This window comes from Prionailurus bengalensis, chromosome E4 (genome assembly GCF_016509475.1).
Source record: "Prionailurus bengalensis isolate Pbe53 chromosome E4, Fcat_Pben_1.1_paternal_pri, whole genome shotgun sequence".
NCBI classification, from domain to species: domain Eukaryota; kingdom Metazoa; phylum Chordata; class Mammalia; order Carnivora; family Felidae; genus Prionailurus; species Prionailurus bengalensis.
In genome coordinates this window covers 36,316,002-36,340,129 of record NC_057360.1, presented here as the reverse complement: position 1 = coordinate 36,340,129, position 24,128 = coordinate 36,316,002, and the positions used below count along the sequence as shown (strand labels likewise).

At 41.6% G+C, this 24,128-nt stretch overlaps 1 protein-coding gene across 1 annotated transcript in view; it reads right to left on the bottom strand.

The window, feature by feature from the left end:
* Nucleotides 1-3,089: 3,089 nt before the first annotated feature.
* Nucleotides 3,090-24,128, bottom strand: part of CRB1 (crumbs cell polarity complex component 1) — a 209,282-nt gene continuing 188,243 nt past the window's right edge. The window contains exon 12 of the mRNA XM_043567910.1: nt 3,090-3,885. Within this exon, the coding sequence (XP_043423845.1) occupies nt 3,670-3,885 (216 nt within the window). The 3' untranslated portion in view covers nt 3,090-3,669. The remainder of the gene's footprint in view (nt 3,886-24,128) is intronic.

Here is a 24,128-nt window from a genome sequence, read left to right as displayed (position 1 = left end):
GCGCCACCCAGGCGCCCCTCTCCACGTGTTTTTTTCATTCTATCCAGGAGTGGAGGGAAAAAAGCTGCAAGCCTTTTGCACCTGGCACCATTTCCATGACGTTCTCTTGGTCATTCCAGCCCTGACGCAGGCGGAAGTCAAACAGACTCCACCTCCTGATGGGAGGGCTGGCAATGTCGCAGTGCGAATGAGCCTGAGTGCCAGAGAAATAGTTTCGGCCATCTTTGAAAACAAGTTAACACGAACTGCAAAAATATGTATCAAATGAAAGTTGCACCAACCCTGGTGATGCTGGAGTTTTCTACTAAAGGTGAGGTTTATCTTGTTAAAGATACTTCAGAATAAATACTCCTTGGGGCTAATTTTGAAGCATTCCTGCATAAGCTTGTTCAAAGATGTAGAGATTTGGCTTGCAGGGCCAGCCTGTAAATTACCTCCTGTGTTTGGAGCATCCACATGGAACAATTCACTTATTCATGCCTGCATGCATTCATTCATGCATATATTTGAATGTGTTTTCCTGCCCAAATCCCTAAACTGGACACGGTAAGAGGGTGAATAGCCAGATTAACCAGACGTCTTTTTTAAACTTAAAATATTACCATTGACTGTGATCTTTTTCTTCTTACCTGTGTTAATCCCAATAGGACCAACTTCTACTCTGATTTTTTTTTTTAGTTGGTAGTTTTTTAAACTCAACTACTTTTTTTTCCTTTAAGCAAGAACTCTTTTTATCCTTCCCATGTAAACCTCTATTAAGAAGTTGTTAAATTGTTTTTAATGTTTATTTATTTTCGAGAGAGACAGAGACAGAATGTGAGTGGGTTAGGGACAGAGAGAGAGGGAGACACAGAATCTGAAGCAGATTCCAGGCTCCGAGCTGTCAGAGCCCGACGCGGGCTTGAACTCATGAGCTGTGAGATCATGACCTGAGCCAAAGTCAGATACTCAACCGACTGAGCCACTCTGGGATTTTCTGGTACCAGGTACAAATTTGTACACCAGTCATTCATTATTTGTTCATTTATGCAGAAAATATTTATGGTGTTGTAGGCCTGTTCTAGGTAGAATATGCTGCAGTGAAATTAAAAAAAAAACACAAAAAACAACACTTCTTGTCATCATGTAATTTAAATTCTAGTCAGGGGAAATAGCAAAAAAATATGTGATTTGTTGTGATAAAGCAGAGGTCAGGGAGATGAGGGGAGATGATCAAAAAAGACAGAGAGGGGTGCCTGGGTGGCTCCGTCGGTTAAGTGCCTGACTCTTGATTTTAGCTCAGATCATGATCTCACGGTCATGAGATCGAGTCCTGCATCAAGCCCCATATCAGGCTCTTGGATGTCAAGCCTGCCTAAGATTCTCTCTCTCCCTCTCCCCCTTCCCTGCTTGAGAGCAGACACATGCTCTCTCTCTAAGAAAGAAAGAAAGAAAAGAAAAAAGACAGAGAAAAGCTGGACAGTGAGGTAAGAGGAAAATCAAGAAGAAATGGTGTCTTATTGGGTGGAAAGTACTTGAAGACAATGGCAATTGTTTCAAAGGCTGCTGAGAGCTCAGGTTAGCGAGGACTAAGGAGGGACCACCGTATTTGGTGATGTGGCCGTCATCAGCGACCCCCCTGACGTGAACTATTTCATGGAGGGGGCTGCAGACAAAAGCCAAATTAGTCTGAGTTCAAGAGAGAATGAGGCGAAAGGAAGGAGAGGCAGAGAGTCTAGAAAACTCTTTTGGGGATATTTTGCTAAAAGAAATGGGGAGGAATAGGGTGGTAACTGAAGTGGGCTGCAGGAGAGAATTTTATATAATAGGAAATATGACAGCATGTTTGGTGCTACAGGAATGATCCAGCTCGGTGGAAAAACATGACGTGGAAGAGAGAGGGGCAATTTCTGGAATGATGCCCTTCAGTGGTTGAGAAGGATGGATTGCTCTAGAGCAGATTTTAAAATATTCATGTTATTACATTTTTTGAGCATATACCCCAGATATATATATATATATATATTCCATATATATATATTCCATATATATATATATTCCATATATATATATTCCATATATATATATTCCATATATATATATTCCATATATATATATATTCCATATATATATATTCCATATATATATATATTCCATATATATATATTCCATATATATATATTCCATATATATATATTCCATATATATATATATTCCATATATATATATTCCATATATATATATATTCCATATATATATATTCCATATATATATATATTCCATATATATATATATTCCATATATATATATTCCATATATATATATATTCCATATATATATATATTCCATATATATATATTCCATATATATATATTCCATATATATATATATTCCATATATATATATTCCATATATATATATTCCATATATATATTCCATATATATATTCCATATATATATTCCATATATATATATTCCATATATATATATTCCATATATATATATTCCATATATATATATTCCATATATATATGGAAATAAACATGTTTATTATAACTTTTATTAATATGCTATTTTACTACATACAAACTGTTATCTATATGCTACTGTAATGTTTTAATTTCAAAACATACATAAAATTCTAACCAAATCATCGGGGAAAAATATATAGAGAAATAAAAGGCCTAGCATTTTCCCTCCATACCCCACAGATAGTCTTATACACGTACCCCTTAAAGTGCATACACCTCACTTTGGGGTTCTTTCTTACCTGTAGACCATATCACTATTTGACGCTGACTCTGACTTATCAAAGAACAGTTGGAAGGAAAAAGCTTGATCTTTTAGGTTTGAGAATTCGTGTTTTCCTCTTATCTTGTTTTCTGTCTAGGGAAGTGTGTTGATCTTCAGCTATCCCTTATAGAGAGCCATGACTTCAAAAGTAATGCTTGATATGATCTAGTTAAAAGATCTAATTCACAAGAGGATTCTTCAAATGCACCTTGAGGCTACTTTGTGTCACATGTAGTATCACAAAATGCAAAAAAAAACACAAAAAAACAAAAAAACAACAACAACCCAACAAACAAACAAATAAACAACTCAGAAAGGAGATTAGCCACATTTCCATTTTTATTAGCTGACATTGGGTCACTTTTTAAACATAGGTTATTCCCATGGCTTTCTTGAACCCATGATTAAAGGGGAAAAGTATACATCTCATCGTAGGTATACATACAACTAAAATCTTTCACCATAGGATAGGAAGAGTGAGAAATGTATTTTGTCATTTTTGTGTTAAAAAAAAATGCGGTTTCCAGCTAATGAGCAAACTAAGGAAGGTGTCCCCAGGATGTAAGGGGTAAAAAGTTTAAGTGATAGTTTAAGTGATCCAGACACTAAGTGACTGGAGCTTTTCCCAGAAGACACTGCTCTGGAAGATACTTTTGCTAATTATGAGGCGGAGATCACTGGCACGAAAACATTGCTCTGTCACTGGCTAATATAATAAAACAATGATGTCAGGTTGAGCCACCATGAAAGTCTTTAAGGTGGCCAGAGGAATCTTCCCCACTGTTTCAATGAGACCCCAGTTGTAGATTGATATGTTCAGGTATGTTAGAAAGACGCTCAGATACAGTCATCACGTTCACGAGTGTGTAGATCTCTTTCTCGAGGAGACAGATGCTCCTAAATCAGCCTCTCCACTGCAGGGGGTGGCATCATGCTCCACATTTCCACTCGAGAGCCTTCCTTTTCCTGACGGCTGGGGCTGTAGGTTCCCTGAGTTGCCCTTTTGTTGGAGGCAATAACGGAAGCGACCACTGCCAGAAAGAGGATCAACAACAAGGCTGACGTCACTGAGCCGACGGCGGTGAAAATGTCCGAGACCAGGTCATCTGCCAACTGGAAGGATTGAAATAATTGTGATGTGAATGATAGAGAAGAGGTAAGTATTCAGAGTGATGGAACCACCCTGGAATGAAAACCAACCAGAATGCTGGTGCCACTCAGTTCTGTAAAAAGACCAAGGTATTAAAGGGAAGTCATATTTTCTTATTCCCAGGTCCTGTGAAAATGACTATATATGTAACACCTAAGATCTAGAGTCAGAAAGTGTGGCATGAAATACCTCCTCTATTTATTCTGCTTCTTAATGTCTGTGACTGAGATCATTCGTAGGACATCAAAGGCAAAAGATACCCACACGTATATTTGTAGTCATTCTATAGCTATACAAACATTCATAGTATCTTCCCTCCCTTGCCAGAAGCTCTGGTTTTGGATCGAAGGAATAGTTTCACAGCCTTTTTGGGGAAAAGAAGCAAATTAAATCAGTTGGGTCTCATGGGAAAGACCCCGAGACAGAGGAGGAACTGCAATGTGCTAGTCTTGCAGGCAGTTACCAGTCGTCACTTTGATTTGGATTCGATGTGACAATTGAATGGTTGTAAAAACACATGAGCTCGATGTGGAACCAAACACCTAGAAACAGAAAACTGCACGTAGAGCCTTGTCAGGAGGAGCTGGATCCGGGGCTCTCGGGGTGTTACTTGTACACAGGGGTGTGTTTAATGTTCATTCCACTGTGTTTGCCAAACACTTTTTAGCAGTCGGTAACCCGAGGCTGTGATTTAGTTGCAGAGCAATATGACAGGTAAGAAGCAGTCACTATATGAATTTTTTAACTGATTTTCAAAGAAATATGCCTGTCAGTAAAAGCAGCGTTACACAAGTTTAGCTTTTCATTTAGCTTTCTCTGTGACCCACCGCCCCCCACCCCCCACCCCGTTACCAGACCAAGCTACTGTTATATATGGAGTCTTTGTTTATTTGAACCTCCTAGGGAATTTTAAATATCTTCAGTCTTCTTAGCCTTTTTTGGTTCACTGTGTCTGAGTTTCAACTATCATACAATTAATATAATATTGTACATCTTCACAGTGTTGTCTTAGCTGTACTGAATGTCATTCCTGCTCAAATGGGGTTCACTAGCTCGTTTGTTCATTCAACGATATTTATGGACCATCTACTGTGAACCTTTTATTGAGCTAGGAAATAAAAATACAAAGAGAATTCGAAGTTTGGGATCTGGAGCTCAGGTTCTGGTGATGGGAGAAGGCAAGGGGACACACACACACACACACACACACACATATGCACAAATGCTCAACAAATGCTCATAATACAATATAAATACAGATTATGATAGTGTCATAAATGAACTCTATTGGGGTGTAGTTGGAGGAATATTGGAATGAAGCATGTGATTATGCTTTGAAAGGTGAGAAGGCATTCAAATATTTGAAGCAGGAAATTCTGCTTGGACAAAACAATTTGAAATAAGAAGGGCAAAGGGACATAAAAGTCCTTAGAGTTTGGGGCAAGGGTAAGAAATCCAATGTGACCAAAGATATTGTCCAAGAATGTGTGTTTGAATTGGGAAAAGATTTTAAAGTTGGTAAGAGATAGAACTATAAAGTAGGTTAATCTTACAAGAAACAATTTTCTTGTCAGTGGGGGTGGGGGGCACCGAAGGAGTTTAAGCAGTAGAATGATGTGATCCGATCCGTGTTTTATTAATCTGGTTCTGGTTACAGGGTGATGGATGGTCATGGTGATGGTGGGGGAGAAGATGGAGATAGATAAAATAGGAGTGTATCTTATAGGTCATGACAAGCCATGACCTAGGTCTAGATTTACCAACGGAATGAGAATTGAAGGAGAAGAATGGTTGAGGGAGACTTTCGAGGTAGAGTGGCTCCCTCTTAGATTGTGCAAGGCTGGGCAGCAGCAGAGGAGTGATAAGGATGGCTGATGATTCCACATTAGATGGTTGCGTGGATGGGAGATCCTCAACTGTGACGGGGTACACAGGAGGAGAGAACAGTTTTGTGCAGGAAGACTACGAGTTCAGTTTGAAAAAGCTAGTTTTGGTGCCTGGCAAACATTCGGGCATGTGGTGCTAACAGATACAAATAATTCGTCTCCTCTTTCCACTTTTCACATTGCTCCAAAAAAAAAACTCTGGGTTAGAAGAGCTTAGGAGTAAAGTCTATAGAGAATTCAAAACCATAGAAGTCTAGATTTGTTGTGGTTGTTTTTAAATTTTTTTTTTAACATTTATTTATTTTTGAGAGACAGAGTGTGAGCGGGGGAGGGGAAGAGAGAGAGGGAGACACAGAATCCGAAGCAGGCTCCAGACTCCAGGCTCCAGGCTCCGAGTTGTCAGCACAGAGCCCGACATGGGGCATAGAACCCACAAACTGGGAGATCACGACCTGAGCCGATGTGACGCTTAACTGACGGAGCCACCCAAGCACCCCCAGAAGCCTAGTTTTTGAGCAAAATAGTTTACCTCCACTACAGGGCAAGTTCTCCTGCCATACTGTGTGGCCATCCTTTTGTGAGTCCTTACAGCTTTTGTCTGCAAAGATAACCATGTGCTGGGAAACATGACTAGAGCCATAGACTTGGCCTTGAAAGGTCAAAAGTCTGAGAAAGACAGAACCCAACCAGCAAAAACCCTTGGTATTATGTAGGGAACTTGAGATAATGTACACTCTTGTTCCTAGATGTTGGCTTAATCTTAATCTGTCTGGTAAATTGTGTCATCTTCAGGAGGAAATGACTGTGCTCCTGCACGAGTGAGTTGGGAGTGTCTACACCCAAGCAGAGAAGAGACAAGGCTTTTGATTTGCTTCTCTTGTATGAACTTTTCTGGGCCCTTCTCATTCACCCCAAGTCTGATTACACTGGGGAAGCGAAAGCAACCGAGATCCTCTCATCTGCTGCCTTGCAGGGAAAGAGGGGGAGGGAATTATGGGGCATAGCCTGAGGCCTTGTGAGAACCACAGTTCTGGCTGAACCAGAGGGCTGATCTACCTCACATACCTTGTGACCCACAAGGAAGCAAAGACCCTTGTCCACAGTGGCTTCACTGTTCTCAGAAATGTAAGAACGCAAGCACAAATTCAAGGCTTGAGATGCCTGTCACCACCTGCTATGGGACGCATGGTTAAGGCTCCAGCTTAGAGAGGCATGTCCCGCGCTTAAGGCTCAGTGTGTGTGAACACTCGCCAGTCACTTCGCCTCTCAGAGACTCATCTGCACCACCTATAAAATTGGAGATTATATGTCAAAGGGTGGGAATAAGGAAAGAAACTGAATGCAAAAGACACAAAGCATGGCCTATGGTAAGTTCTCAACACATAAAAATAAGAGTGGCCTTTCCTATGTCATTTATCAACCTCGCCGGTTCTATGTACTTGTCAAAGGTAAACCAGCACTCCGCAGTACCTTGCAGTATGGCCGAGGGAGCCAACCTACAAACCTGATATTGCAATTCCAAGCTCCGGATAAAGGTTTTGATGAAACAGTTCGCCTAACTATATCAAATAGAGCATGTCATTAAGCTTTGGAATAAAGCTGAATGAGTAGGGTTTTGAAATCGCCTCTTGAGGGCCCTTTGCTTTTGAATTCCCATGGTTGAAAGGCCCTTTTTTGCCCAGCTATTCTTCAACTGTGCTTAAAATATACAGCACTGCAATGGGTCTTTTGATAACTGAGGCTGCTGTGACTGACACACGAGCTGACGGGGGCCTCCAGGTGCCGGACTGTCCTGAAAAGCAGCACGGATGTCAGGCCAGACCTGCCCCCATGGGCTGTGTGCTCACACTGCACCTGTGAAAAACCTTGTTCTGAAAAGACCTACCCCTAATTAATTACACATTTCATGGAAGGCTCTTTGGTTAATGACATGATGCAATCTGTATTCGGTGATCATGTTGATATCCTTTTTAAATGCATATTTTATATGTGATCATTTAAACTGGAATTACTTTACATTCTGTATTTGCAGAATAAAATAAAGAAGTGTTCTTTTTTTCTTTTTCTTTTTCTTCCCCCAGAGAGGATTCATTCTGAAACACTGACTGGTTGTGGCCTACATATGACCCAAGGCAAGGTGACACTCTGGAATTCTAAGGTGAAACTGTCAAACCTTATTTTGATTCTTCCCACTTGAGAGTATGCTGGAATATGCTGGAACCATACGTTTTTGGCTTTTGTGTGTGTGTGTTTTTTAATTCTTGAAAAGGAATCTAATACTGTGTTTCTTCTGAAGTAAGACCAGACACAACAGGAACTTGCTAACAAACCAAAATGGGTTTAAATGCAGTGTGGCCACTGGTGTGGCATACATCTATATGCTAAGTGTCCCCACCTGTAGAGTGGGGACAGGAATTACCAGGTCTCCGAATTGTTCTGTACTGTAGCATTCAGGCACGCAGAGAGCTGCTCACAGGGCGTGGACGCAGAAGGAGAACTCATTCTTTGTGGGGAATCTTGTTTATTTATTATTACCCAGAGTGACCCTTCCCAGGCTGGTTTCCCTGGTTCTGCTCGGGTTTCAGGACTCCTCCCATCCACAAACCGTTGTGAAATGTCAGCACCCAGGCCGAGCTCCGGGGTGCTGATGGGGAGCCGGCAGAAGGCTGTGCAATCTGGCCCATGGGGATCCACTGGGCCCTCACTGATTGCTGAACAGCTCACCTAATTTTGAAAACACAAAATGAGCTGGCCTGCCTGGAAAGAGTAAGAAATGAGACCATTTCTGTCCTCAGCCTCAGGATCTGCCTGTCACAATATTTAGGGCTGGTGAGAGCATTTGGAAGAATGTGAGAACAATACACACATTGGAAGGAGCCTGGGAAAAAGATGAAGCATTCTAGAATTTCCCAGGGAAACTCAACCTCACATTTCCAAGCGAAAACATTAAAGCTTTGACTTCAAGTGAGGACAGTCAAGGACCGATGTGACAGTTACCACCTGTTCGAACTTCTTTCTCTCAGGCCTGGGTTCCATAAAAATCAGCAAAAGTAGGTTTGTGGTTAAACAGTGGTGATGCTTGCGGCTTAAAACTGGCTCCTGGAAAACACTATAGGGGTGTGAACTGCTTCAGATCCTTCCTGGAACTCGATTATATAGATTATGTAAACATACATGGAGGCAATTTAAGATGGGAAATTAAAATGTTTGAATGTGCCTGTTGGATCATGGGTTACATTCCAGCTTCAATATGTGAGTTTTTGAAACTGGTTTGTGGTGTGTGTTTTGTGTTACATGAGTAGCCAAGTAAGACCATTATGTACTAATATGAGAATCTGTGATTAATGTAAAAATTACTTTAAAGATGTGTTTTTTTTAAAGCCAGTTATAATAGTTATCTCCTATCTATATAGCCAAAGCAAAGTGAGCACATGTCTTTAACTCTTATCCCACAAATTTACACACACACAAAAGAGAGAGAGAGAGAGAGAGAGAGAGAAGAACATTCCATATGTAAGACTGAGGAGAGCAGTTCCTATTAAATATTATTGCAACAAGTAGGTCTTCAATTTGGTGGATGTGAGAAACCTCCCACACAGACTTGAGTCCTTGAACTTTATCGCTTATCAGTGAAATGCTGGAAACAGTCATTTCCATAGTAATATTGAATATATGCCAGAACTCTGTTTTTAAAATTAAACTCGCTACAGCAGCCAATTTTCAACCATAAATACACGCACTGTCCACTTTACAGTTGTAAGGGGGGAAATAGGGTCCTGGAAAAGCCAAGAGAGGACTTAGAAAGTGTCCTGGAACAATGGGGTGATTCAGTCAGACGCTCCTTTCCCTGAATAAAAGGCTTAGTGATTGAAGAAAGTGTAGACATCACAGAGTGACTGACCTTTCCCTCAAAGTGGCAGGCAGGCAGGTGGCAGGGCACCGAGGAGGGGCAGAGTGTCCAAACTGCAAGCCGAGTAGCATTTCTCCCCTTGGCATTGCCCTGTCTCTGCTCTGCTGCTCCCAGAAACACTCATGTTCTCCCTGGGATTGCTGGGGACAGAACAATGGTGAGCCCCAGCTCCCTCCAAGGACTGTGGAAGATTGCCCTTGGCGTGTGAAGCCCCTCACTAGAGAAAGGAATCCTGTATAAGGTCTTTCTCATTAATTCTCAGCAAGTAATCACACTCCTTTTGGACCATAGTGATTGGAGTTGTCACCAGAGTCCACGGATGGAAACCAGGCTGAGAGGAGAGTTCAGCCAACCACAGCACTGGAAGGTGCTATCCTGGCAACCTTCCCAAGTGATTTCCATACCCCGTCCGTTGAAAAGTCTGGAGTAGCTACTGTGGAAATTTGGTGTGGATACATGGGAGATAACTGAGAAACCGGAACTGGATCCAGCATAAGGCTGCACGTTTGATGTTCTAGCTCTACTTGAAAGCATCAACGTCTTTTATGCCTTAGCCCAAGCACGGCACGGGTCCTCCTGTGGACCTTCAGAGAAAGAGCTCAATTTTTCTGAGCTGTGAAATGTGCTGTGACATTGATCACAAAAGGACACATTTATTCCTGCATTCAACAAATAATTATCAAGCACGTACTCTGTACAAACACAATGCTGGTGAGAAATACACAGGTGGATGAAACTCTGGCCCTGCTGGTTGAGGCACGGGGTCTCTAATTCTTGCTCTGATGTCTCAAACCTCTTTCTTGCTTAAGACGTCAGGTTTTAGGCAGGGGCAGAGAGGCAGTTGTAAGTTTGGAGACATTGCTTTCATATTTTTCTCTCCTTAGGCGGGTGGTATAAGTAATAGAATTGTTTTTCTAGGAACACAGGCTTTAAGAATAACACTTCTCTCTCCCTCCCTCTCTCTCTCTCCCTCTCTGTCTCATACAAGACCTAAATCCCAACAGCCCAAAGTCAAGGTTTTATTGTGTTTTTTTGTAAGTTTATTGTTTACAGATAATAGCTACCATTTCTGCCGGCCCTGGGTCAGGGGTTTACCAGATGTGCACACAGAAACCATTTTAATTCTCTTAACAACCCAACTTGTGTGTGTGTGTGTGTGTGTGTGTTGGGGGGGGGGGAAGATGATCATTTCCTGTCGCTTTCTCAGGGAGGCCTTCCCCATCACCCTCTATTTGCAATCAGCTTTATTTCTCTCCATCATCACATAATGCCTTGTGACATCTAGGTAGTTCATGTGTGTCTCCCTCACTAGAGTGGAAGCTCCATCAAGGTGCACGTGCTTGTCTTCTTTGCTCCCATCTGTCTCCCCAGTGCCTGGAACAGAGTGTGTCCCACAGAGACACTGCAATGAGTGTCATTTGACAGAAGGGGGTTAAAAGCTGAAGAGCTTGTCCAGCTGCATGCAGTGAGCTGGAGATTTCGTCTGCACAGAACTTCTCCCTCTTGGGGTTCTTACCAAATGCAAACCTTAGCATGTGTCTGACCGAGGAACTGAAGGGGCCCGCTCTCACACTCCCGCTAGAGGGTAGGTATCATCCCTGGGGTGCTACTGGCCAACACTGGTGGGGCAGATAAGGAACGACGGAACCCAGGAGCCAGGTGGGCATGAAGTCAGATATTGGACACCATTCCTTTTTGTGAAATTAGCCACAAATAATCTGTTTTTACCTTTTCCTGCCTCTTAGAGCCAGGATGAAATTATCATCCGGGGGCACAAGCAGGGGCCGTTACAGAGGATTTAAAATAAAAAATCCAACCAGCAGCCAGTTATCCTTTTGGACACATGAAACGTTCTTTTTGTCTCTGTCACGTGAACCACTGGACTTTATCCTGGCATATTTTTGGTCTCAGTCAAACTGAGTGGACAGTCACATTCGCCTTCCCTTTTTCTTCTGTTTCTTTCTTCATTCCAGAGAGCAGTGGCTGTTAACTATGGACTCAGCATGTAAATCACACAGTGTCATGAGCTGCTAACATTTACAGTTTTTCACTCCCGATGCACTTGAGTGCTGCGTCAGTCCACACCCAGACCTGCTCAGAACCAAGTCCCCTACTGCTCTATTTCTCTTTTCTGCATCCCCAGTCACAGCCTGGTTAATACCCTAATTTTCTTTTACCTGGGCAATTAAACTGTCCTCTAGCCATGGCGTCCCCCCCCCCCTACAATCTACATCATCCAGCCAGCCCTATAAACAATAAATAATCAATCAATCAATCAATCAATCACCTTGCTTAGCTGCCTTGGAACCCGATGGAAGTTTACTGCAGCAAACCTAGCCAGTGTCAAACCTAAGTGGCTAAGTTTTAAGTCAAAGTCCTTTATTAACATCCCCTGTCTCCTGGTGAAGGACATCATCAGTTACAGCCTAACTAGCACCCTGCATTCTGCCCAGCAATGCTCTCTACCTCTTCGCAACTAGGAATCATCTGCTCCTGCCAATGCCACATCTTCATGTTGAGACGTGCCATCTATCCAATCCCACTTCTCCTCTTTTTATTTTATTCACTTATTTTCAAAGTTTCCTTATTTGAGAAAGAGAGAGTGAGAGAGCAAGCGGGTGCACGAGTGGGGTAGGGGCAGAGAGAGGGGGAGAATTCCAAACGGGGTCCAAGCTGTCAGCGAGGAGCCCGAGGCTGGGCTCGATCTCAAGAACCACCAGTGAGATCGTGACCTGAGCCACAATCAAGAGTCAGATGCTCAACTGACTGAGCCACCCCGGTGCCCCCTACTTCTCTTTTTAGAACACCACTGGAACTTTCTCTGCGACTTGCAAAGCCTCCCCAGGAAGCCCATGTGTCTCTACTCCCGGAGTCTCTTACATAGCAACGCCCAGGGCTCACATACATGTGAGGAGAGCTGTACCTGGGCCCACACGGCATGTAGCATGCACTTGAATGTGCTATCGCTTGTGGTGGGTTAGGCCACATTCCACACCTCCCCTTAGGACTGTAAGGAATGAGTATCTATTTCCTCTGCAACTTTTCAATAATACAAAGTACAATGCTTTGCACAAATGGGCTGATCAATTGTTACTGACTCCCACACTTGTAATGTTTATTGCTCTGTTTAACGCATTATTAAATTCTTTTCAGTCTTAGGAAGAGTTCTATATAACAGCCCAGAAAGTTTACTGGTAGTGAAATTCATTCCCTCATTTTTTTATGCATTCATTCACTCAAATAAGTTTTACTGAATTCTTTCAAAGTTTCAGGACCTTAGGTCCTGGAAATAAGGGATTCAAAGGCGTAGTTATTATCTTTAAAAACCCACTATTTAGTGGTAGTGCCTGGGAGTTGGGGTAGCTATATAAGCAACCACAGTTCCATAAGAGAGGTGTTATGCTACAGGTGAGTACAGGGAAAAGAAAACGGGGAAGGAAGTAGACTCCATGATGTCCCTCAAGATTCTCAAAGGAAGTCAGCGGGAGAATAAGGTAAAGAAAGTGTTTAAGGCAGAAGGAAACGCCATGATCCAGTGGTAGACAGAGCAAGAAGCATGGCTGGGGAGCTAGGACATTTCCTGCTTCTCCGGGGAGATTTAGGGAGGGCTAAGTGCTTATGCAGAGCCACACATGGGGGCAAAATAGAATGAGGAGTAGCAGCTCATTTGTCAGGAAAGTCTTTACCCAACCTGGGCATGGAACCCCCCTACACACCATTCCACGAGACTGTATTTCCTCTCCCTCAGTGGAGTTAGGAGCCAGAATCACATTAGCAGTGTCATGTATTTTCTCTGCTGGTTCTTCCCTAGCACATATGACTTGTACCCCCTTATTAAAAATGTATCAGCTTCGGGGCACCTGGGTGGCTCAGTTGGTTGAGTGACCAACTTCGGCTCAAGGCATGATCTCACGGTTGGTGAGTTCGAAACCCACAATCAGGCTCGCTGCTGTCTGCCTGTCAGTGCAAAGCCCACTTCCGATCCTCTGTCCCCCTCTCTCTGCCCCTCTCCCACTTGCGCTCTCCCAAAAATACATACATATTTTTAAAAATTATCAGCTTCAAATGTCTAATTCTCTATTTTTATGCCAAGAGACCTTTACCAACCTGGGGTTTGTAAGGCAGAAAAATATTTCAGTTTCTTTATACCCCATCTCTGCCATCGTGCAGTTTTTATTTATTTATTTATTTTTAATTTTTTAACATTTATTTATTATTGAGAGACAGAGAGAGACAGAGCAGATGGTGCATAGTTTTTAGAAGGTGATGGATAAATATGCTAATTGATTTAATACGTCATTTCAAAAGCAAGAGAATAGCAAATGAGTTAAATGGCAGGTGGACTTTTGAGACTAAAAGATACTAAAAAGACATGATAACTAGCAACTAAAGGCAATTGTTTGCATCCTGAATTAAAAAAAAAAAAAAAAGTCTGGGGCGCCTGGGTGGCGCAGTCGGTTAAGCGTCCGACTTCAGCCAGGTCACGATCTCGTGGTCCGGGAGTTCGAGCCCCGCGTCGGGCTCTGGGCTGATGGCTCAGAGCCTGGAGCCTGTTTCCGATTCTGTGTCTCCCTCTCTCTCTGCCCCTCCCCCGTTCATGCTCTGTCTCTCTCTGTCCCAAAAATAAATAAACGTTGAAAAAAAAAATTAAAAAAAAAAAAGTCTATAGAAGACTTTATTGAGACAATTGGAGAAACCTGAACATGGGATGATAACTTTCTTGAATGTGATACCAGGATTGTGGTTGTAGAAGGAAGTCTTTTTCTTTGGAGAGAGTTGCCGAAATATTTAGTGATAGTGTATTACAACCTATCTTTCTAAAGTCTGCAACCTACTTTCTAAATAGACAGAAAAAAAAAATGTGTGTGTATATACAGAGAGGTAAACAAAGATAGCCAAATGTTAAAAAAAAAAAAAAAAAACTGGTGAAGCTGGGTGAAGGGTATACATGTGCTCATTATACTATTTTTTTTTCTGATTTTCTTTAGGTTTCAATTTCTCCTACCCCCCCCCCAAAAAAAAACCCTCTTGGAACAAGAATATTTTAAAGTCATTCCTCCAAACCCCAAATTTGTAGGTCTTGCTTCTTCCACTGTCCCTCCCTCTCCTGTTCCAGATCTTGTTGATCTCTCTCTTCTCTATGCGTTTATTACCCAGTAAATCTTGCTCCCAGTGATGGTCTTATCTCCCCTACTAGACACTAAGATATTCATGGATTGCATCAAATGTTAGTTTCCTCATACATCTGGCCCTAGCCCTGCTTCCAGTACCTCGCACAGTGCCAGGCACACGGTGGGTGTTCATGGACCTCCCCAAGACCCCCTGGCATCCTCATTCCTGACCTAAAAGCTGTACTTTGGCTCTTTTCTCTATCAGAGTTCTCCCGTCTTCCCAACTGTCTTCAGTTGGTCAGAAAGCTGCTACTAATTCACTCACATTCACATTATGCAGGAAAAAGAGTGCCGAATCCCTGACATCCTTCTGGCTTATCACATCCCCTGTTGGCAAAGGTAATCGAGTCCGTGTCATCGTATTTATAGCCCCCAAATCAAAACCAGTTGCCAAAGTAATGAAGGCCTATTGGTTTGTGTTGACTTAATCCATGTCATAGGAGCTGTAGGAGCATATAAGGATAATTTGACCAGCAAAGGGAAAGCCATAAAAATGATCAAAAAGCCAACAGATATGCTGAGAACACCAAGCTTATTTTACTGAGGATTTATGGCCAACTTATCAGAAAATTATTTGGTCCAAGTCTACATTCAAGTAAGTCCCTCAGTAATTCAGCAAAGATTCCAGCCTCGGGAAAAAAAAAATCACCTCCTATAATGAGATGCCCCAGTCACCCCTAACTGGCAGCACATGTAGTTTAATTTTCAACAGTTGTGAGACTGCAGTAAATCCAGCTTTGGAATACCTAGTTCCACTTAAACCTCGGACCTGCACCGAATTAGCAGAGCAGGAAGGCCCGGCTGCACCATCCCTCCTGACATACCTGCACGAGTGTTTATTAGTCAAATAGAACCGAAACGTCCGACATCCCCCAGATGGGCAGCCGGGCCAGCTCCTGCTGTGTCCCGGCAGAAGTGGATGCCAAATCACCAGGCTCTGCCACACTGTCAGCTGTGTCCCAGGCCCGACTCTGGAGGTTGTATTTTATTGACCAAACTAAAATTGGCTTCCCCTCGTGTAGGTGATAAAGTGTGGCTTGAAGTCACCCATGGAAAATATATTACTTTAACTTAGACAGCTTGTCATTGAGGTCCTTGTTTATATAATCTATTGTGCCATTTACTCTATTCTTATTTTAAAAAGCAAACGCAGAAATAAAAACCCTTTCTTCCAGTGTTTCATTGATGGATGTCTACACCCTGCACCTTCTCTTAAATAATCTCAGAAGTAGCAATTTCGATTGTCATTGTCTGTTTACATCAAATGATTGGACTTTCAGTTTCAAAGTCTGTCTTGTGTAAGATGAAAAACACAGAGCATGCTTTAATGGGAGTCCTTTCACTGCACGGCCTTCTCTGTCCAAAATAGTTTGAGACTTGGTATGTCTAAATAGAGACAGATCCTGCAAAACCGAGATTGGTCAGATCCCAAGTGAACATTACTAAAATTTATGAGCTGGTGGCAACTTAAAACACCAAGGTATCTTACAACCAGCAAAGATAGGAATCTTCACAGTGTGAGGATGTATGTGAAAACAGTTATTTAGTTTCAGAAATAGAGAATCCTTTCAGGAGTCAGGCTTTCAAATTCCAAATAAGCCATTTGGTAAAAGTCTATAGGTTTTTAAATTGGCAAGATTAAAACACATACACACACACACACACACACACAGAAAAACCTTATGTTTGACTTTGTTAACAGTTCACCTAAATGTCCAAGAACACAACTGGGGAAAATGATATGTTTACATTAGTATGAGGAATATAAAGCAATCTTTTTTGGAGGGACAGAAATAAGGTCTAACGCCATTTTCCTATTAGTTTAAAAATATCGCCAAACTAAAATTACCCTATCTCCAGGTGTAAATTTAGCACAGAATTTAACAGCTTATTATAAAATTAGATCAGACAATGTAGCTGAGATGGCTATATTATGTCTTTGGATCTCTAAGTATATACATAATTATAATATTAAAAATGTCTGCATTATCGTTTGAAATAATAGTTTAGGAGATCCTTGCCGAGAAAAGACAGGACTTAGAAGTATTCTGTTCCTTTCCTACAAAAGGTTCAAATGACAAATCACATGAAGATTCTTCTCCTTTTGCCACTGACTGATTTTTAGTGATTTTTTTAGTATTTTAGTAAAAAAAGATCAGATTTTCTGTGTCCTACCCAGTTCATAGGCCTCTTTAAGAAGAAATGACATAACCATAACCCAGTTAAAGTGTTTGATTATATTTTACTTCTATAATTTGCTATTAATATTCTAAAACTGTAAAGGTTTTTTTTCCCAGGATAATCTTTGCAGATTACTGCATTTTTCTCATATTCTGTGACATATGGACACTGGAATTACATACATTTTTCTCCCTGGGTTTTGAAGTAATTGCTAAAAGAATATTCCTCTTATTAACTCAAATAATCTGAATCAAAGAGAAATTTTGTTTTCTAAACTCCCAAAGAGACTTAAAACTGAGAATTCAAACTATAAATGAAGCTTCTTCAACCCTGTGATGCAGTACATCTCTTTCTTCTTTTTCCCATACCCCAGAATAGCACTTGTCTCCCCCTTTACAAAAAAAAAATATTTCCCTTGGGTCTGTAACTTTTCTATTCAATCCACCATTTAGATTAGTTGTCCTCAGGGATATGACTGTGTGAAGAGCCTCAGGAAGAAAACCGTGATTAGTCACTAGGCTTGAAGAACCCTCCCCAATTCTGTTTACAAGGACAGATGCCAATTCTCCAAACGTGCTCAGTACTCATGTTCTTTTCTGGGTCATTCTGCTTGCACAGCACAGATTAAACACACAGCCTCGGTATTTTCAGTGTTGTAAGGAGACGCATTTACATTCCACTGACAGCGCCCGGTGTAAAAGGAAGCCATCTGCTGCGACTTAACAACACGAGGAGGAGCAGCTACAAGTTGGGGAAGAGAAAAGGAGTCACAACATAGCTCCACTCAGCAAGCACTCCTCCTCGTGTGGGAGACCCGAAGACAAACCACCTCCATGTTAGAAGGTGTCTTTATTCTTAAGTGGGTCATAGAAGTCGGTCCTCTATCAGATGGCTTCATTGGTATCTTTTACTGACATTTGTTTGCTACTATTTTTTAGGGCTCTTTTCCTAGTTCCAGGAACCTAGAATAAATACATAATTCTACCGCGTGGATAACAACCAGGTCTTGGATTATTTGTGCGTTCCACCCGAGCAATCGATCTTCTCGATACCTAGTTCATTTTCCACAATGGGATTACCTATAAAATACTTGGGATCTAGAATGTGGTACATGGCGGGGGGGGGGGGGGGGGGGGGAGGATGAGGGGGAAGGAAAAGTAATTAAAATCAGAGGATTTAATATGTTCCTGGCATTTTACATGCATCTCATCTTAAATCTTCACAGAAATCTAACAATGCCGAGATGATTTCCCTTATTTAAATTTTTTAATGTTTATTTCTGAGAGAGAGAGAGAGAGAGAGACAACGCATGAGCAGGGGAGGGGCAGAGAGAGAGGGAGATGCAGAATCTGAAGCAGGCTCCAGGCTCTGAGCTGTCAGCACAGAGCCCGACGTGGGGCTCAAACTCACGAACCATGGGATCATGCCCTGAACCGAAGCCGGACACTCAACCGACTGAGCCACCCAGGTGCCCCGATGATTTCCCTCATTCAAAAGATGATTTAAGCAATTTGTCCAAAGTCACACAGCTAGCAAGCAGCGGACCTGGCATCCAAACTGTCAGACCTTGTTCAGGGATGCACAGATGCATCCTAGGTCGAGTGCTGTACAGATGCAACCTCCAATCTACCCTCAATTTCCACTGTGGTACCTTTAGTTGACATATTTACACACAGAGAGTAGAATAATAATGGTTATTTTATCTTCCAGGTCTCTTACTGTGTATAATGCATATATAACCAGCCATGCGCCCCTGCTTTTCAAAGTTTAATTTTGTTTTTCTTTGAAGACTTTGCATGTGAAAATAAGCCTCAACAGGTGGAGGACTTTGTTTGCGAGCTCTAGGAAGGTGCCTAGCACACAGTAGGTGTCTGGGAGGTAAGCTGTATCTATAAACAGTGCCTGCACAGACCCTGAAAAAATCAGCAGGAGAACAAAGAAAAGGACCCATAATTCACAACTCTCAGTCCTATGCTTTTAACACCCCAGCATGTCTATGAAGAAGTAAACTAACGAAACAATACAGAAAATCTCCCAGGGTTGCGGCTTGTATAAAACAGCCATGTGCTACCCTCCAGTTCCAACACAATGTTATCAGGCGATGATTAAGAAGGTAGCTGTTTCAGTGCTTCACAGGGTCAGGAATCAAGGTATCAAGCCAACAACTCCCTTTTAGGGGCAGCACTTAGATTGCAGCCATGTATTGCTTCCAACTGTAAATATTAACGGTTGGGAAAAGAAAAAGATCTTCATTGGCTCTGGGCTGCCTGAGCTCAGCATATTACACGGCATTATCTGCTGAGATGTAGATAATTGTACTTCTTGTTAACAAGTTTCCATGTATTTTCAACTCCATCAGCAGGTTCTTGAATCAATGCCTAGATTAGGTTTGACTAACATCAGCACAATTTGACTTTGATAGAAAGTTTGAAATTTATGCATAATTAAAAATTATACATCCATTTGCTAACTTCCAAGTAAAAGCAGCTAATCCTTTTGGATGCCACAACATTTATACTTGGTTCTCAAAACACGTTGGTCCCCTTGCCTCTGACTGAATGAAGGAGTCCATAATGTTTTTAAGACGCTGCGGAACATTTAGCAGCAAAGTAAGGGAACCTTTCACATTTCACCCATTGCCTAAGGATTTAAGGTTCCCACAAGCATGGGAGAACTGGAGAGTTGTTTTTACACTGCTTCTGAGACACTAAGTTTCAAAACGATTTTATGGGAGTTCTTATTTTTTGTAGATATAAAAATGGCCTCAACATTATTTATATGAAAACATGCCCACATATTTCACTATATATAAAGCATTATTTATAGTCCCTGAATTCAATAAATGCCAGTTGATGAAGATGGTGAAACACTAGTCCCTGAAATGCACTTAAGCTGTCTCATTGCAATGGCAACATTACCACCCATATAAAAAGTCTGATGCAAAAAGGTTATCCAACACCATCACTAGAAAATCAAGGAAGACAGAGTTGTATATGTATAAAATGTTACAAAATCTAACTACTTTTATTTGTAAGAACACACTTTTATTTTGGATAGAAAAATTCTAATTGGCATATTCTCTGCCATGGATGTCTACAATTCATGGCATACTACACTTCTGCTTTAACGTATAATTTCAAGATCAATACCGTTCTATATTTGGAAAAGTATATGCAAACAGAATATATTGTCTTTCTCTCCTCTGTCAACTTCAAGGGCCATGACATATCATACGTGCTCAAATTTTTTTGAGCCAACCCGATAAATTAAATGGTATAAAATAAATAAATGTGACACGAATGCAAAACAAACGCAAAAACAGACCCCTCAACACAAACGATGAGCGGCTCGTGATCTATCCAGGTGATAATCGGTATATTCGCCAGGCAGAGAGGAAAGCTCTATCTAGATCCGTGCATTAAGCCCAATCTGGCTCACGCTTGGAACTAAACCGGTAGTAGCAACTTGTGATTCTGATTCCAATCTGTGTTCCCGGGAATGAATAAATCAGTGAACAAATCCTTAAAAGAGAATTGAACCAAGGCTGGTGTCCTTGGGATGTCCTGCTCTGGTCAACTGCGTTCTGTAAGTCAGTATGCAACACACAGCCTACGCTTTTCTCACAGAGTATTTTCTCCTAACAGGTAGCCACTTAGACGTTTTGTCCTCATGTATATGCACCTTTATGGTTCTCATAATGCATCCGGGCTTTTCACATGGCAGAATGCCTCTTTACAAAGGTGCACATTTTCTTGCTCCAAGGAGCAGTGGCCTGTAGTCCCCAGCCATGGCAGGGATTCTGTGAAATACACCACCATTTCTGTCTCAAGGCAGAAGACAAATTAGACACAGTTCTACAGAACCTGTACCTCTTCAGCTCACCCCACCAGGTTGAATGTGAAGCTCTCTGCTATTACTTAAGGTTTGCAAATAAATATTTAATTCAAGGTGCTTATGTTGGTTTCTGTAATTCAAGAGCATTTATAATGGTGATTAAGTGGCAATGGAGCTATATGGGCCCAAATGCACACAACCTTTCACCTCAAGAAGCAGCAAATTAGTATAATTTACATACTGCCAGCTGTTAATATCTTTAGCATCCACAGGACTTAATGGCAAAAGTAAATAGATACCGGATCCTACTGGGGGCACAGAGCAGTTTTACAGTCTCTTTCCTCATTTGCTCCCCAAGAACTATTCTTCAAAAGATTCCACAGAGTTCCCTGGGTATAACTGGTTTCATGAAAAAACTTGTGTGTTTGTAAATCATTTGTAATGGTCCTTATTTTAACACTCATTTTATGACTAAGAAGTATTAACATTTCTAAAATTTTCAGGTAGGGCAGTCTGCTCGAAAACAGCCTAAGTGTTTAGATTTTACAGATTAGGAAAGGAAATAAGATTGTGTATCAGAGAGAAAGATGAGGCTTTGGGTTTAGGAAACCGCATGACTCCTCTTTAGTTAATGATTCATTAATGTGTTTAGGCCTTAGTTTTTGCATCTGTGAATTGGAAATTACACCACTACCAGGGGTTAGGATCAAATGAGGCATCGCGTGCTGGATACTTTTGGTCACTCTGAGAGAAGGCACAACAGGTAGCAGAAGAATCCTGGTCACCTGAGGCCTGAGCAGGGGGGTTTCCTGTGCACTTGGCTGCTGACTCCCCGTGGGCAGTGAACGGGTCACTTTCAGAGTCTTCTGGCTTCCTTAGCTTTAAAAATGGATTGCCTTAGTCACAAAAATGTTCAGTCCACCTACTGCTAGGTATAGCATGCATCTTCTGTGGATCTGCTCAGTGAGGCAGTGCTTTAGGTGAGTAAATGTATTTCTTGATTTTACATACTTAAAGACAATGAAAAAAATAACAGCATCAATATTTGCCCCAAAGACTCCTTTTCAGTGCTGTTGGACGAGGGAATCTGCTCCACTTTCAGTGAAGGGAGACTTAATCTGATTATACTTGAACCTCCTCAGACCAAAACATCACAGGCCTGAAAATCCTCAATTAATGAATAAGAACTTTAGAAAGATTCAAATGAAGTTGCGGGGGAAAAAGGCGCTTTAAAGCAAGACTTAGGAACAAAACTATGCCTACAGAAAACTTTTAATAAGCAGAAACACAAAATTGGGCCAAAGCACATCTGTCTTTTTATAAACTAGTTTTAAAAAACAACCTCCACCACTGCCCCCCAAAATCTGCTCAAGGAAAACTCCCTGTCTGTACAGCATTATAAAGAAAAAATAATTTCTAGAACAAGGAATAATTCGTATCCAATAGGGAAGAGTAAGTCTAAGAGTATCTCTGGGGAGCCTTCATTAATTAAATAAAACCATCACTGAAGAAAGCTGCTTTTTTTTATGGTGTAAGGTCCCTTCTAGTGAGAAGGTGAGTGCCGACTCGCATGCAATCCCAAATGATAGGAAATAGCTCAGAGGAAACCATGGTGCAGGCGGAACTCACAGAATTATGGGATGACTCTTCCTTTTCCGGCTGGATTTTAGCAGACACCTGGGTGATTTAATCTACAATCTAGCCCTACCCTTCATTCATCCAGTTTTATATCCCATTATTTCCCAGCACTGTCTCCCTGTTCTAGGCAGGCCTCTCTACTCTCTGCACTTCATGTAATCCAAGTTTTTTCCCACTAGCACATCTTTACTCATGACCTTTGTCTCTCTTGAATGCTCTCCCATTTTCTGTCCTCCAAATAATCTGTCCCATATTTCATGGGCTCTCTTCATTCCCGTATGTTCCAGGAAAACTTCCCCTCTTATAACAGCTCATAGTGACCAAAATTATGTGAATTCATACTGTGCTTTTCACTCAGGAACGACATTAGGGATTAATGGTCTCCAGTATGTCTTATTTTTCCCTCTGAAACTAGACTGTAGTTTCCTTGAAATGGTTACAGTTGGGATTATATATTACATTGACCTGATTCCCTGCTCTGGCCCTCTCTCCCTGTGCCCTACCCATTGTCAGACACGTTGTTGAAACAAATGTGTGGGCGGAGTGGTTACTTTGGGAAGATATTCTCCTTCTTACAGTTGCAGGGGATGGGTGGAAGGCGTTGACTCAGGCAGCTCTAGGCACCACCCTGGGACTTGTGAAGACCGAACACTGCATTTCCTGTGGAGAGGCCCAGAACGTGGGCTCATCCCATAGGACAGTTAGTGCAGGGAAGGTGGCTTAGCAGGAGGATAAATTGGCAAGGAGGAGGTGGGAGTGGACAGCACAAATCCTTCAGGCTCGGTTGAATTTCGAAAAGGGAGAACATTTGGAGACGTCTTTGTAAGGCTTTTCTGACAAGTGGTTTTATAAAAAAAAAAAAAAAAAGTAAGTTTTGGTCTCATTGATGGTGCTCTTGGGGAAAATACCATTTAATTCTGTCTACCTCCCTATGCTCCTGTGGCTGCCGCAGGGCTCTTTCCACTTATAAACTCTTCTAGCTCTTTCCTGGATCCTCCTTTTTCTCCTGGCACCACCTATTTTTCCTAAGCATATTTTCGTCTCTCATTGCTTGGGGCCTCTTCCACAATCTGGGTGATGTTGATTATCTTTTTGGGGCCAGTGCCATCAATTTCTTCCCATCTCTCCTGTCTCCAAGCCTTGCTCACTGGTCCCTATGGAAGTGTATGTCCTGACAGTGGTTTTCCAGGTTTCCTTTTCAAATATAAAAACTCAGTTGTGTAAAGAACGAATAATCAACCAAAGCAGTGGACAATTATATACGTAGTGTGGTATTTATAGTAGGAATAAGAACCTGGGCATTCGGAGCTCTCTTTGCTAACAGGCACACAACTTGATCTGTGACTTAATTTCTTCAGTGAAAATCAATATAATTAACAATTTGGTAACAAACAATCAAACAAAACAAAACACAACAAAAACACATCAAGGGAAAATGTGTGTTTTGTTTTGCCAAGAAAATTGCTGCTTATTCTTTAAGACTTGGATCATGTATACTTTTTTAATGTTTATTTATTTATTTATTTGGGGGAGGGGGAACAAACAGGAAAGGGGCAGAGAGAGAGAGAGAGAGAGGGAGAGAGAAT